We start from the raw sequence: 16,353 nt of genomic DNA, 5'->3' as shown, positions 1-16,353 counted from the left end.
TTCCATAGGTTAAGAGACAGGAGAGTATACCCAGTGAAAAATTATAGAATAAGTAAATAATTAGAAGACATAAATAACAAATAAAATGAGAGGAGTGAAGTTATTGTTTTAGAAGTCAATTGGTCAAAAGATTCTAAATTTGAGAAGAGATGGTGTCTTTACAGATTCCGAATGGAGTGCCTTTCACATTGTAACACGGGAGAAATTAGAGTATGTTCTGTGGCTGGCTGTAACAAATTTGTTTAGTAGTGTATAAAAGTAAACACGTAATGGCGTTTCTTCCTACAGTGCCTTGGAATTGCTGGAGTACTGAAAGACATCGACTAGTCTTTCCATTTCTGTTTATGTGTAATAGGTGACACAGGTTTGTTTGTTGCCTCAGAGCCACCCAGGCCTCAATGCTACAAACTTGACCATACGTGTAGCTCCAGCACCAGCCCAGCCCATTTCATGGGGCCCTGTACCCTGCTCCCCCAGGCTTTGGGCAGGTGTCCTTTCTTGGGAGTTTCTTATTGTCTTTTGCATCTACTTTCTGTTTCTCTATATAAACATTTTTTTTATATTCTTCTGTGACCAATTAGCTTTTAGGATGTCTTATCACTTTGTAACATATTGGAGTAATTTCCTGCAGCTGAATATAGCTTCTTCTTGTGTGATGTCTCTCTTAGAGTGCTTACCTCACTTGATGGCAGAGAACAAGCTATCAATTTGATATTCTCATTCCCATTTTAGATATAAGCAATAGAAACTTAATTCTGACGAGTTTCAGAGAAAAAAAATTATCAAAAGCCAGGAGGAGTCAGTGAATAAAACTTGCTTCACAAATTACCTGAGTTTAAAAATCCCAAAACCTAAATAATCTGGAAGCTTCCTAGGGTATTTGTAATACCCATTCTCCTGTGGTGAGATGAAAGGCAAAGACATGAGAACCCTTGGAAGCTAGTGGGCCAGAGAGCCTGATAATATGCAGCACAGCAACAGACAACTAAGGGGCTGCCTCTTCCAAGGTGTAGGGGAAGGACCAACAACCAAGTTTGTCCTCTCACCGATTCTCATGTTATGTGTCACAGACAGATGCACACACACAGCTACACAAACAACAACAATTTACTGGGGCATGCAAATTACATTCAGAATGAAGTTACAAGGAAACGTGGATACGAGCAGTCGACGTCCCCAAGTGTTGGGCTCCTGCTCTTGGTTCCTCTTTCTTCTGCCTTGTTTTATTCCCCAGTAGACTTTCCCTTTCCCGTGACAAGTTTGACCAGGATTACCCCTGGGCTTACAGACTTCTGATGTAGCAATTGTGTTGATACACTGACTTTCTCAATTAGCTCATCCTACTGTTTATAGAGATTGTACTGTTTGAGACTGGAGCATGTCCCCATGACTGAACAAAATCTTTTGGGTGTGGAGTGGAATTGTTCCAACAGACCAAGCTTGGGTCAGTTTTGACTAACTTGCTCCAATTTGTTTATTACTCTTCTGATTTTCTATTAAAAAAAAAAAAAAGAAAAGAAAACCTCCCACACCCCAAGAAAGTCTCCAATTTAGTGTCAACTGAGACAGTTGGCACCTAAAGAGTCCATTCTGGAGATGGAGTACTATGGCTAGCCTCCCCAAACTCTCATAGACTAAGAAGGCGAGGGGGCTACCCTGCAGAGCTGCTGCTGTGGCGAAGAACAGGCACTGTTCATCCAGGGGGACCTGCAGCCTCTAGCTTCCTCAGCTACCTGTCCTCACGTGCACATAGTCACACAGATACTCACATACACATAATTAAAAGTAAGACAAAGAAATATTTTTTCTTTAAAAAAAAAAGAATGAAAGCGGCTAGTCTTCATTAGAACCACGAGCAAAAGCAAGACAGCTGGACAAGCAAAACACCAGAATAACACCTTCTCTGTTCATCTCTTTAGATTTGGCCCATCAAGGGCCGAATCTTATACATTTTTTTTTTTCAGGGGAGAAAAATTTTTAAAAACCCTCAGAAGAATTTTTGCTCTCTCATTTTATTAAAATACTTGGGAAAAATCTTTCAGGATGAAGAAATGTCTCTCAGGATGAAGAAATGTCACAACATTATACAGGATCATTTTAAACCACATTTCAGTGTTTCAAACCCATCACCTCTAACTGAGATTATTCAAATGCAATATTGCTTAAAGCAAGCTAGGTAGATGATTTCATTCACTGAATTTTCAAAATCATTACAGAGCTATGTTTCCTAAAGTAGTTTTAAGCCTTACAGCTACAATAAAACCCACATTATATATTTATATAGAGAAGCATCTGGTATACATCAGAATCTGATCTTTAATCTGTGCTCCTGAAGACCTGAGAGTCACCCACTGGTTCATGTTTCATGACTGATGACTGTCTACTTACAACTGAGCAGTGAGCCTGTATTGTTTTGCTTTGTCCAGGGTATGGCTTTTGCTCTGAAACTATTTTCCTGTAACTTCTGCCTAACTCCTGCCAACAAAGAGTTAGGCTTGAGAGTTTTTTTTTTGTCTGTTAGTTTCTTTCTTTAAATCACAAAGAGGTACATCTTTAACTTTGAAAACAGAATAAAATTATTTTAAGATTTTAGGTTAATGGATGGAAAATCTTGAGCTTAGTTCATGAAAGAAAAAGAAACATCCTTTAACATGTTATCTTAAATCTGAGGCTGCCTGTGGAGACAGACTTGAGTCCCTGTGAATTGAGGCTGGCCAGTTCTTTCTGGAGCACAACATTCACTTGTATTCGAATAATGAGTTCGTCTGCTGCTTCCTTTCAGTCTCTAATGCAAGGTGAGTCTAAAGAATCTATATAAAACCCTCTTTTCAAAAGCTGAGATGAAAGAACATTATAAGTTAATGTTATTCTTACCTAAATGAAACATTTATGTAAAAAAAAAAAAAACACGTTGGAAATGCAGATCAGTAGTAATGTCACATTCTTTTATCATTACATTTCTAGAAGGAACTTTCCATCACCCACTCCACCTCAAATCTACTAAGGAAAAAGTAGTTTCCGTAAATAATACCTGCCCCCTGCTCAGCCTCGGGTGTGGATGGAAAGACTGGCAATTACCTGTTTCTTATATTTGTTTTCACTGGCTTTGTGATGTTCATACTGGGCATGTGAGACAGGAACTAGTCTGACTGAAATGAGAGATATCACCACTCAGAGGCCAAACCTTCAAGAGGGCATGTATATCACCCAGGGTACATGGAAAAAAAAATGGATCTTAACATTCCTGTAACTGCAGATAGTTATCTTTACTAGGAAAGGAAACAAATGCCAAATAATTTTCAGGTAGAGGAGAGAGAGAGAGAGAGAGAGAGAGAGAGAGAGAGAGAGAGAGAGAGAGGTGCCCATGAGCGATGCCTCCTTTGCTGAGTTGCAAAGTCAGTGATTTCTGAAGTGTACCTTCTCCTCTGAATTTCTTGTTCTACAAGGAAACAAACAACCTTTATCATTTACCCTTATTTCATGCAGATTTCAAGCACAGTTGATGAAGGAAATATAAGATAACAGGAGTCTGGTGCCAAAGGAGACTATTTTGTCCCTTTGTTTTTGACTGCTTCACCTTAAAGTGGAGGAGACCACACTATAGGGGACTCTGGGCAGATACACACACACACACACACGGGGGGGGGGGGGAGGGCAGTGGATAAGGAAGCTTTTTTTTTTCCTGTGGGTAATCAGCTCACTGCTCTTGTTATTACATGTGCCACCCATGGAGCACTCAATTCTGTGGGGTTTTTTTTTTTTTTTTTTTTTTTTTTTTTTTTTTTTGCAATTGTGTCCCCAATTAGGACGCAGCAGGATATGCAAGATCCTGGTCTCCAGATGCTGACGATTTAAGTTCTGCTAAACTAGACTTTACATAAACTCTCCTGGAACTCCGTCTTACACTATTGTTCAAAATGGGGCCCACCTGGAGGCATCACAATGACAGTCTCGCTAACGCCATGACCAGTGACTGTTGAGTGCTTTATTTGCTTCACTGAACACATTGGACAGGAACCCTGAGAGGTTGGTCCTGCAGATGTACTTGATCTGTAGATGAGGAGATGAAGCTCAAACAGGTTGGGGCACAAGCCCAACATTACTCAATGCTGGCAAAGACAACCTCTAGGTCCAAGGTGTGAATGTACAGGGTAGCTGGAGGCTTGGAATCAATAATAATGAAGAGACTACACTCATATTAAAATTGTCTCTTTGGTTGCATGCAGGCTCTTAGTTATGGCTGTACTCTCAACTCAGTGCAGTGTACCAAATGCAGCCTTTGGCATTTAATGTCCAGAACCTAATAAATCCAGCTACTGGGTTCCTGGCTAAGTCTTTTAGATTTCAGGATACAGTCTATGATTTTGATATCCTTTATTTGTTTCATTGTACCCTCTTGAGTATCTTGTGTTGATACTGTAATGAAAATATTCTCTGGGCACTTGCATCTTAACAGAGGAAGCATTTAAACATCAAGCACCTTAAAATACCTCATTAAACCCAACAAAGATTGAGTACTTCAATGTCAGGTTCATCTTTGGGCGTTAGAGATACAAAGAAAAAAATACTAACTAACCTCTTTGTCAACTCTGTCTGGGCAATACAAATATTAAAGAAATCTATCTCTGGCGATTCTGCTAATTAAGTTCGAAGTTGGGTTATTCAGCTACGTGACTAGTATTCCTTTTAAAGGCAAGGGTATAGTTTCACATCCACAGCTGTGGGCAAAATTAGAACAAAATTAGTTTGAGGACCCTAACTGACTTCTATTTTATTTTACAGAAAGGGAATTTTAAAAGGCAGAAACATGACCAGAAAAAGTGAATTGGTTGTTTCAGAGTTTCTTTCCTTATGCGGGTGAAGGCAGAAGGAACTTCTTCATCTTCCGTCTGAAACTGGGCGCCCAGAACTAGGGTGATAAGAAACTGGCACTGCGGGTGAGAAGCAAACCTGTTCTCAGTTCGACCTCTACCTGCCTCCGAGTGGTACAGCGAAGCGAACCAATGGGAAAGGGAGTCCCATTCGCCGCGGGCTCGGGCATCCAATCCAGGTACGCGTCTCAGACTCCCGCGGACGGCCGCAGGCGCCGGTCCCAGCAGCAGCTGCGCACTCGGAGCGCCCTGGGCAGCGCCGCTCTCTGGGGTGGCCCGCGAGGTGGGCGCCCGCTACTGCGCAGGCGTCCCAGGAAGCGCTCACCCCCCCCACCCCCCGGAGCCGCGCTCCGCCCGCGTCCGCCGAGCCCGCAAGTACCCCGGAGCGCGCGGTTCCGCTAGCGCTGAGTTCCGCGCGCCGGACCGAAGTGGCGGTGGAGGCCGGTGAGTCCCGAAGGGAAATGCCACTCCCTTCCCCGGCTCGCCGACGGCGGAGGGTAGAGACGGTGAGAGCTTCTGGTTCCTTCTTCTCCACCCGCGGCGTCGGTCGGCTGGTGGAGACGCGCGTGGGGTGACCAGGGAGGCGGGGAGGAGGAGAGTACTGCGGCAGGTGGATGTCAACTGTGGCGTTAGGTGAGGGGCGGGGGTCATGGTCATGGTCAGGGTCAGGCGGGCGGGCGGGGCCTCGCCTGCCTGGATCTCTTCTCCAGGCTTAGTGTTTTTCTGCTGTTCAAATGTCGTTCCTGAACTAAAATCTAGAGAGCAGGCTGCGGGAGATGCCGGATGCTTCCTTAGGCGCTGCACAAACAACCCTTCCCACGCTGGAGCCAGCCAGCCCTGAGCCTTGATGGCTGTCCAGCTAGTGACAGGAAAATCCTCGTGTACCTTTGGTAGGACTCCAGAGGGCCCAGCTGCAGAAGCCCGCGCGGTTGTGTGGTTTTCCCCCTTTCTTCCAGTTTCCCCAGAGATTTCTCAATTTTAGGGGAACTCGGAGCTTTCGCGCTTCTCCCCTGCCTGACCCCTCAACTAAATTTAAAGTCAATTTTACTGGGTATACCTGGGAAGAAATTTTGTTGGATATACAATGTGGGGCATTTTATGCGCGGTAAGATGTAACTGAGTTGAAGATGCTATGTGTGGCCTGGAACAACAGAGAACCATTTAGAATCGGAGAATCTTTAAGACTTAGAAAGCTTTCAGGGAGTTGGGTTTTTTCCCTTAGGTTGTTAAGCATTCAATAAAAAATCTGTGGGTAAACCACCTGTTGTCTGTGCCACGGAGTAATAAAAGATAACGCTATTTTAAAGCCACGTTTGAATTTCATTGCTTCAAAAAGCAGATGGAATGCCAAGGCTGGGAAGTGGCTTTTTTACCTTACCATCCTCCAGCCGAAGCCTTTAAATGGTCTAGGGTTCAGTGAGAGTTAATTGACATGCATTCCATTTAGGCAAAACCAAAACCGGCAACCCAGAGCAGGTGAGGGGTGTTTTGCCCCCAAAACTGGAGACTACATCAAATTTCCAGTTACCGCCAAGCTATTTTATACAGTCCAGATATCTGCCCTCCCCCCACCCACCTTTTAATTCCCTTTGGGGTTTTGTTGGTGTGAAAATTACAGAATTTCTTGCAACATTTTGTAATTTCATTCATGGATCCATGGCTTTCTCGTTCCATAAAAATAATCTGAGGACCTTTTGACCGGCGATTTGTTTATAGCTTAAGACTCAGTGTTAGAATGAAATATGTCAGGGTAAACATGGATCTCTGCACTGCTGAGGAAAGATGTTCTGACAGGCATGGTTCTCTTCAGCTTGGAGAGTGTTGTCCGGCTTATTAACTTGTAATATTTCTATACTCATTACAAGCATGAAATTAAGATGGTAGTGAACTTTCTGAGTTCCACCAGTCAGCGAAGTAAATCTTTGCCATGTCTAAAACGAGTCGAAAGTCTTCTTAATTTATCATTAGTTCCATTGTAGTGTTCTGCCTGTCGTAGCACAGGCCTGGCTAATTTTATAGCTAAAATGGATGAGGGGAGCTAATACAGAGGATCTGCTCCTAACCTTTATGCATTCCCATTTTACCTACAAGGAACTAGAAGTTGGGAGAGAGCAGAGGACCAAGGACCCCATCTCCTAGCAGACTTTCTATTCTGTCCATGTTGCCAAGCTTCACAACAAGGATTGCTTTCTGTTCCAGGCAGTGTGCTAAGAATTCTGGGATTCATAATTGTGTGTGTGTGTGTGTGTGTGTGTGTGTGTGTGTGTGTGTGTGTACATCCTTTTTCAGGATTTGGGGAAGGAAGGTTCTTTTCGTTTGTATATTTGGAGAAGGGCAGACATTGGTTTCATTCCGTGGTATCATTTTGAATATAGGAAGTAGTGCAAAACATTCTCTCGTGTTAAAACACTCAAAGCTGCATGGTAAGATGTGGAATTCGCACCATTTTTGAGTTAAGATGAAATGATAAGAGTGTTTGCTCTTTTGTGGTGGAACACTTAAGGATACAGTTCCCTTTTTAAAATACAGTTTGATATGTAAGACACCATTGGACACACTCATTTAAGTGTGCAGCTTTCTGAAATTGTAACCGTAGTCACAGTCAATTTGAAAGCACTTTTCACCACTCTCAAAAGAAACTTCCTCCCCCTTGGCATTCACCTCTACTTCTCCCAAGCCTACCCCTAAGCCTATCCATACTGTCTTATCTCTATAGAAATGGCCTTCTTAACATTTCATCCAAATAGAGTCACACAAGAGGTGGTCATTGGTGACTTCCTCTTTCAGTTGTGCTCTTGGCAGGACATCTAAGTCTGGACATAATCAAAGGTAACGAAGAGTCACCGCCATACTTCCCTCTAAGAACTTACAGCCTTAGCTTCCATGCAGGTCTGTGATGGGTTTTGATTGAACTTTTCCATTGTCAGGAGATGGGAGTACCAGGCTCATTGTTTTGCATGTGGCTGCCCAGCTTTTGCAGCGTTTATTGAATTGTCTCCTCATCTCTATAACCGTCAGAGGCAACTGTTTTTGAAAAATTGTAAGCACACAATTTTAATTGCATATAGTCCAGTAATCAATGGACTATTTCTAGAAAGTGCAGTTAGGCATAATGCTGAATCTGGGATATTGGGGGGAAAAAGTCATGCCTTTAGCTGTAAGGCAGATAGATGTTGAAGGGTGATATGCTGATGAAATCCCTTTTAGTAACTGTTCCATTTCTTCTGAAGTTACTGTGGCACCCAAGTCCTTATAAACTTTGTCTGTTAGTCATCTTCGTGTCACTATTGGAGCAGTTGCCCACTGAGATTGCCCCTGGCCGGTAGCATTCATTTTGTCTTGATAACATTAGTTTTATCTTAAACACAAACTGGGGATGGGCCCATATGGTAGACTTCACGCCAGCTACTCATGTGGGTTGATGTAGACCAAGAGAGCTTGCATTCTGAACAAAAGAATCGTTTTTATGTATTCATCTGATTTTTATAAATGTTTAGGATAATTTCTGCTGCTCTAGATGAGCAAGATAGACAAACAGGAATGTTTATGGAGCAAAAGAAGGTCCCATTTTCCCTCCAGAGCTTGACGGTGCGTGTAACAGATGTCAGTAGTGAACCGGGAAAGTAAAGGCAAATTTTTTCTGTGTTTCCACTTCATTGTTCTCTTTGAAGCTCAGTTCTAAGTTGACATCAGTAGAGTTAGCATGTAAGGGATTTGTAAATGTTGATTTTCTTCTGTTGGGTAGATTTCTGAAACTTAAATTGTGTTGCTACTTTATGCATTATGTGTTTCTTTTATGTTTCAGGGGGCCCTAGCTGCTGTGTCCAACATGTTCAATATGAAGTTATTAGTAATTCTTCTGTTTTGGGGACTTGTCACTGGCTATAGAGGTAACTCTTCCTATATCTTGGTACCTCAGTTACTTCTGGTATCTTTTGACGGTTTTAGAGCTGACTACCTGAAGAACTATGACCTTCCTCACCTCCAGAGCTTCATCAAAGAAGGTGTCTTGGTGGAACATGTTAAAAATGTTTTTATCACAAAAACATTTCCAAACCACTACAGCATCGTGACAGGCTTATATGAGGAAAGCCATGGCATTGTGGCCAACTCCATGTATGATAACATCACAAAGAAACATTTTTCTGAATCCAACGATAAGGATCCATTTTGGTGGAATGGCGCAGTGCCTATTTGGGTGACCAATCAGCTTCAGGAAAACAGATCAAGTGCTGCCGCTATGTGGCCTGGTACTGATGTGCCCATCCACAATATCACACCTTCCTATTTTATGAATTACAACAGCTCAGTGCCCTTTAAGGAGAGACTAAATAAGGTTACCAGTTGGCTCAGCAGTTCCAACCCACCAGTCACCTTTGCAACGCTCTATTGGGAAGAACCAGATGTAAGCGGCCACAAATACGGGCCTGAAGATAAAGAAAACATGCGTCGGGTATTGAAAGAAGTAGATGACCTTATTGGCGATCTTGTCCTAAAGCTCAAGGAGTTAGGATTGTGGGAACACCTTAATGTGATCATTACAAGCGATCATGGGATGGCTCAGTGTTCTAAGAGCAGACTGATATATTTGGATTCTTGCATCGACCATTCAAACTACAGTGTTATAGACTTAACCCCTGTGGCTGCGATTCTTCCCAAAATAAGTAAGTAGCTGTTTAAAATAAGTAAGATAGACATTTCTTCCAGTGATGGAGCTAGGTATCAGTAATAATACACTCAGCGTAAAAACTATCCTTTTCTAAATCAACCAGGACAGGCTGGTTGAATATGTGAGTTATTCCAATGCCCATCTCTGACATTGTTGTATGATTACAATCTGTTTTGAGGATTAAAAGCAATTTAATTAGATAATATTATCCATAATGTATTTCTTTTATGCTAGTCAGATATATCTTTGCTTCTGAGTCAACTGGTTTTCCCACTGTCCTTTCCCTTTTACAGATGTAACAGAGGTTTATGACAAACTGAAACACTGTAACCCTCACATGAATGTTTACCTCAAAAAAGCTATTCCTAACAGATTTTACTACCAGCACAGCAATCGAATTCAGCCCATTATTTTGGTTGCTGAAGAAGGCTGGACGATCGCACTCAACACGTCATCATTAAAATGTAAGTGTTTATCTCTGCATTTGTGGAGTCTCTAAGAGCTACATTGTGACCTTGTTCCGACAGGCGAAAGGCAGGTGCTTTGATGTAGCTAGTTCCATTCATACCGTACTGTGAGTTTTGCAGGGCAGCTCCCAAGTGAGTTTCCTTGCATGACCGTGTACAGTGGCCACAGCTCACCCTTCTGTCAGGAGGCTGGGGAACTCCAGGGAAGAGCTGCACTTTCACTTTCCAATTCCTTCTCCTTGTCTGTGTTTGGGAAAAAAAAAAAACCAGCTTGCCTGAGTGACCCTCAGACTTTCCTAGATGATGACATCACTTCCTTGTTGATCTGGTTCTGTGGGCCACTGTGCAACAGTTGAAAGCAAACAAATGGTTAAGTTAGCAAAGTCGACCGTCACAGCTGCTCAGTGATCGAGTGTGCAGGGTGAGCTATACATAGTCTTGTCTCAGATGGCGCTTATGCATCTGTGTTTTGTTTTTTGTTTTACTACTGCAAGAATTCTGATCCCAAAGTCCAGTGCAGGGCTCTGCAAATATAAATATTTCTGGCTTCGTGAGCCCGCTGGTTTCTGTTTGAGCTACTCAGCTCAGCTCTTTTTCTAGCATGAAGACTGACATGGATAGCTGGTGAGCTAATGGAAGTGCATGTAGTAATGAAAGTTGGCTTGCAAAAGCAGGTGAAAGACCACACTGAGGTGCAGACTGACTATGGGAATGTGGATGTATGAGGCAAGCATAAAACAGACTGGGTACTGTTTATATTTACGTTGTTTTATTTTTGTAAACTAGGAAAATAAAGAAAACAGAACAAAACCATTGCAATCCATCAGTATGAAAATATAGACAACTTTTATTTGTGGGACTTTGCCCTCCTAATACTTTTTCATATACTTACCTGAATTGGAATTTTAATGGCAGTGGAATCATTGGAGGCTTGGGATATCAGTCCCCTGAGCGCTGCATCAAACTTCCATATCCCTAAAATGGAAATTCAGGAAATGCATGTGGTCCACATTCACAGACAAGATCGTTAGAGCCAAACGTAAGAATCTGCTATTGGATTCCTATCGTGGATCGTTTGCCATTATTTCTTTGAGCCAGACATTTACTGGAGCTACAAGCTAGAGTTGTCTGCATTTCTCTTACATTCAGTACACACATGATTTCTCTACAATCCTCACTTAGCTGACCTTCCTGATTATTAACCGGCAGTAAGTCAGTGATGTGTTACGCCGTGATACTGCTAATTGGAACAATTGAGAGTTAAGTCTGGAATCCCATCCCCCATTCAGTGTTCCGTCTTCTCCTCTCTCACTTGTACAGGACTCTCGGCACCAGTGCTGTCAATAGTGAGCTTTTGCTGCTAGCACTGGGGGTGAATAGGTGAAGTAAGGCAGTTAAAACCGAAACATAAGAACCTCTGGTTGAGAAGTGTTGAAGTCTAAAGCTGTGGCTCCTGGGAAGAGAGGTGTGCGCATCTGAAATGCAGGATGCCCTAAGTTGATGGAGGTACAGATTTCATGTCTGGCTTCTGTTTAGTGCAGCCAGGCAGAATCTTAATGGATGGAGACCAGGCTGGCAAGAAGTTAGTGTATTTATAGTGAACAAGGTATTTTGTAATAAAAAGCTAACATTTAATAACATAATTTTGTCTTTTTTTTCCAGTAGGTGACCATGGCTATGACAATTCCCTGCCTAGTATGCATCCGTTTCTTGCTGCCCATGGACCTGCCTTTAGGAAAGGTTACAGGCAGAGCACCATCAATACTGTGGATATTTATCCAATGATGTGCCACATCCTGGGACTAAAACCACATGCCAATAATGGAACCTTCAGCCATACCAAGTGCTTGTTAGTGGACCAGTGGTGCATTAATCTCCCAGAAGCCATTGGAATTGTTGTTAGTGCACTGTTGGTATTAACCATACTAACAGGCCTCATAATATTCATGCAGAACAGAGCATCTGCATCCCGCCCATTCTCCCGCCTTCAGCTGCAGGAAGATGACGATGATCCTTTAATTGAGTAATTCACCGTGTCTTATTAATTTCAAAACTAAGGATCCATGCAAGGAGTGGTGTTACAGCCATAAGAAGGAATATTTCAAAAGATAAGACACACATGGCAAAATTACTCTGGGTGTGTGTGTGTGTGTGTGTGTATGTGTGTGTGTTTGTTGTTTTGGTGTATCGCCTGATGCAAATAACCCTGATGGTATTAGAGTCGCTGGTAAATCAGTTTAAACCACCTGTTTCCCTAGCAAGACTAGCCTTTGAGAAAAAACTCTGGGTCCTCCTTCCTCCTTCTCTTCCTTCTTTCTTTCCTTTTTTCCTTCATTCCTTCCTTTTGTCTTTTCTTCCTTCTTCCTTCCTTCTTTCTTTTTAATGAAATATATCTTTAAATGAAAATATACCAGGATTTAATAGGCATGCTTTTCTAACAAGTTTATATATTTGTAAATGACACAAAACTATTTATGTAATTTATGCATTTTGTGTATCCTGGAGAAAAAATTGCATATATTTTTATATTTGTCTTTAGTTAGTGTGTATCCCAGGAAAACCCTTGAAGTAGGAAATTCTGAGATAGTTAATAAAACTGATTAGCGACATAGCATAAGTGTAGCATACAAAGAAACTGTTTTAAATAAAGCTGCTAAAAACAAACAAAACCCAAGGACAACTATGTAAGCCGTTGACACCTCAGAAGTTGAGTCTGGGGCTGGACTTGGTGATGCACACCTGTAGGCAGGATGAAGCAGAGGGCCCTGAGATGGAGTCCAGCTTGGGTTACATAACACCTTGTGGTTTTCTTTGTTAATTTATTTGCTTTAGTTACATTTTTAGATACTATTGTTAATAAGGAGTTTCAAAAATTTGTGTTTAACGTCTCTGGCTAAGTTGTGTATGCCAGCGTGTTTGTATGAGTGAGTGTGCAGACGTCATATGACATGTACAGGGGACTGGACTCTGTGCCAGAACACAGCTGTCAAGAAAGGTTCAGCTCGAGGAAAGGCTACTTCTTGCAGACCTTATGTGTATACTTTCACCAACTCAAAACTTAATATCACAATTAAAACATCATATTTTTTGTTACAATTTTCAATTCTCATGTTTATTGGAAGTGTTCGAATGCTGTAAGAAAAAAATATGGCCTGAGTATAAAGCTGCAAGGTCAGGACTTTTGTATTGACCTTCTGGTCTTGAATGTGCCTTCTGTGCCGTCGAGTGGTAAGACGTAAGATGGAGTTCAGTGCTAAGGGCGGAGCAGCTCCAGCCCTGCACTGCCTGCCTCCTCACCTGACTCATCGTGACCCTGAGAACCAAAGAGTTGTTGTGAAGCACTGTCGTCATTCGTTCCCTCCATAGCTGGGTACTCAGAACCAGAGCTATTAGAACAGCCTGTATAATGTCCATTAGACAACAGACCACCGCTTCCTGTTACTGGTGTGATCTTCAGCGCTCTGACAACATAAAGCAAACTTGGTTATTGCTTTCAGATGCTCTACAGTAAGTACGCAGTGCAGTTAGACACTGATGATCTGTGGGGATCGGAGACGTTTGTCAGCCATCTTAGATCTATTGTGCTGTACTGGCTCACTGCGAACTTCCTTAAAGTTTGATGTCTGACGCTTCGTCGAATTGGGGTTTTGAGAGGCATTTCCGTACTACATATATAATCTATGCTCTTGGTCACAGAATGGCTGATTCAGGGACAGGATAGGACTGATTTTGTTCATAAATGTTCTGATTTATTTGTTACATGCAATAGTGATACTAAGGGGTAAAGAGTTGATCCAGTAAAATAATAGAGAAATCCCTGCTTATTTCAATTTCCATTTAAAAAAATAACAAACTGCCATATTCACTTTGAAAAAAAAAAGAGTGGGTGTTTTTGAACCATCTACGAGCAGTGTTGAAGATACCCTAGTTCCTACAGTGGTGTGGATTCCAGTGACTCCTTTACCTCCACTGCACCTTATACTTGGTGTCCACCTCTGGAGCAGTTTTTTTTTTAAAGGATGGGAGAGAAAGGGATGCCCTGTCAGGGTCTTAGCCCTTGCAGCACATGTATTTATTTTGTATTTTATTTTGTTCTTAGAATACTAGAACTAGGTAAGATTTTATAACGTGCTTATTCAAGAGACAAAAATAGTATTTATTTAATCAAATAGATTATCATATTGAACTTTCTGCTAATTTCATTTGTATCTTTGAAAAAAAAAAAAAAAAGATCACTGTTAAAACCCATGGCTGCAGTTTTGCTCTGAGAAAACCTTTTCGGTAAAGGTAGCCTTTGACATAGAGGTTTGGTGTGTATGTTGTAAAGCATTCACTAAGCCTGCTCTGCTTTCTGTTCAGGAGAAAATACATGGCTTCAGGAAATATTTAGCTCTTAGTGATAGTACCCAAAGATAACAGGAAAGTGTTTGTCTGTGTGGTTTTGTTACTTGCACTAGTCAGCTCAGAACTGAGTACCTTGACTTTCTAGTAGAGGACCAGTCATGTCCCTGTTAAACACCTATCATGCATGCTCTTCTGTAAAATCCATGGAGTATGGCAAAGGCTCGCTGGCAGTGCTGCCCAGAAGGCTTCCTTTGAGAACCCACAGGTAAAGCCTTGGGATGTTAAAGGATCAAATGCCTTTGCACTGATCTTGGGTGTATCCCTCTCATGCCCACCTGGTAAGCTTTAAGGATGGTTGGCTTTAATTCCTTTTATGAAGAGTGGTTCATTTCGTTTTTAACATTACAAATGAAGGACAAAGATTAGGTATATAATGTATTTATTGTCAGTTCTCAAAAAGCCTGTAAATACAGTGAGTATGCTGTAAGGAAATTTGCAGTGCCTTAAGTTAAAGGAAATGAATTGTTTCAACTTGTAGCTAATGATTTTGTTTATGATTAAAATGTATGTAAATAAAGTCTACCCAGACAAATACGTCAGCCTTCTTAATTCGTCACCTTACAAAATGTACATTCTGTGAAAGCTGAATGTTCATGACTTGAGTGATTCTGTAAGGACCTTTGTAGACATTCATTATAGATCTTTTTTAAAGCCAGGATTAAAGGTATATAACAACAAAATGTTTAAGCAATATATAAAATACATATAGTATGAAGGCATCATTGACAAGAGACCCAGAGCAGATTTGCACAACCTCTCGAACTAAGATTAATATCTTAGAATAAAAGGGAAGAAATTTGATAAACTGATTACTGAACAGTTGGGTATGGTTACAGTATCTAAACTTTTGTCTTTTGTGGAACTATAGGCATTTAATGACTTACCCAAAAGCCTATGGATTCAACTACATTCTCTCTAGGAGAGCATTCATTCATTCAGTCTTTTTCAAATTAACCAAATACTGGTAGGAAATAGGAAAACTATTTGTTCTTTACTCTGGAAGAGAGAGAGGTCTTTAAAAATTGGAAACATTTGTATGAACAGATAACTCACATCTGTTTGTGGTTTAACTCTTGCTTGGAGCCAGAATCATTTTCTAGGCTCTCCGCTTGTATAGGTTAGGTGACCCTTTTGCCTCTTTCTCTGCCTAGTCTTGGGTGTTGCTGTATTGTCCCTCCCCCAGCACATACCTTAGCCATCGCTTGAGAGACTAGATGAAGTTCAAAGATCCAGTTGGGTCCTGAGGTGCTGGATGATGATTTGTGTTCTAACATTTGTGAGTGTAGTGACTATCAATGTCAAAATGAAACTGGTCTCACTCATGTCCCAGAGTTAGAACTGCTTGACAAGCAAATCCAAAACTGCTATTCAGGCCTGCCTGTCTGTGGTAGTTTGAATGTAATTGGCCCCCCTAGGCCCATAGGGAGTGGCACTATTAGGAGATGTTACCTTGTTGGAGAAGTGTGTCACTGTTGGAGCAGGCCTTGAGGTCTCATATGCTCAGACTTTGCCCAGTGTGATACACTGTCTCCTGCTGCTTGTGGATCAAGATGTAGCACTCTCAGCTCCTTCTTCAGTGTTATGTCTGTCTGCATATTGCCATATTTCTTGCCATGACAATAATAGACTAAACCTCTGAAACTATAAACTGGTCCCAAATGTTTTTCTTTATAAGAGTTGCTGAAGTCACGGTGTCTCTTCATAGCAATAGAAAGAAACCCTAAGACAAGAGTTGGTACCAGGAAATGTGATACTGCTCTGAGAGGCCTGAGCATGCTTTTGTTTGGAAGAATGTGGATCCTTGGATTTTAGATTAGAAAAACATTTTTGAATGCTGTAAATGGAGCTTAATAGGCCATCTAATAGGAACATGGAAGATAGTGGGTGCTGACAGTTATTTGAACTGTTGGGGGCCTGGCTCAGGGGGTTTTGGAGAAGAATA

At 41.6% G+C, this 16,353-nt stretch overlaps 1 protein-coding gene across 3 annotated transcripts; it reads left to right on the top strand.

The window, feature by feature from the left end:
- The first annotated feature begins 5,058 nt into the window (after nt 1–5,058).
- Nucleotides 5,059–14,945, top strand: Enpp4 (ectonucleotide pyrophosphatase/phosphodiesterase 4). Of its 3 annotated transcripts, none has more exons than XM_034521914.2 (4): nt 5,059–5,377; nt 8,677–9,535; nt 9,834–10,004; nt 11,670–14,945. In XM_034521914.2, exons 1-4 carry the CDS (start codon nt 5,333–5,335, stop codon nt 12,032–12,034), a joined length of 1,440 nt encoding a protein of 479 aa, XP_034377805.1. In that variant the 5' UTR covers nt 5,059–5,332; the 3' UTR covers nt 12,035–14,945. The 3 variants fall into 3 exon arrangements, with proteins under 3 accessions (XP_034377805.1, XP_034377806.1, XP_034377807.1); XM_034521915.2 differs by having other exon boundaries at nt 5,118–5,315; XM_034521916.2 differs by having other exon boundaries at nt 5,249–5,504.
- The last annotated feature ends 1,408 nt before the right edge of the window (nt 14,946–16,353 follow it).

The sequence above is a fragment of the Arvicanthis niloticus genome, chromosome 17 (assembly GCF_011762505.2).
Source record: "Arvicanthis niloticus isolate mArvNil1 chromosome 17, mArvNil1.pat.X, whole genome shotgun sequence".
Classification (NCBI taxonomy): domain Eukaryota; kingdom Metazoa; phylum Chordata; class Mammalia; order Rodentia; family Muridae; genus Arvicanthis; species Arvicanthis niloticus.
The sequence above is the reverse complement of the archived record's forward strand: the minus strand, read 5'-3'. Positions and strand labels throughout refer to the sequence as shown.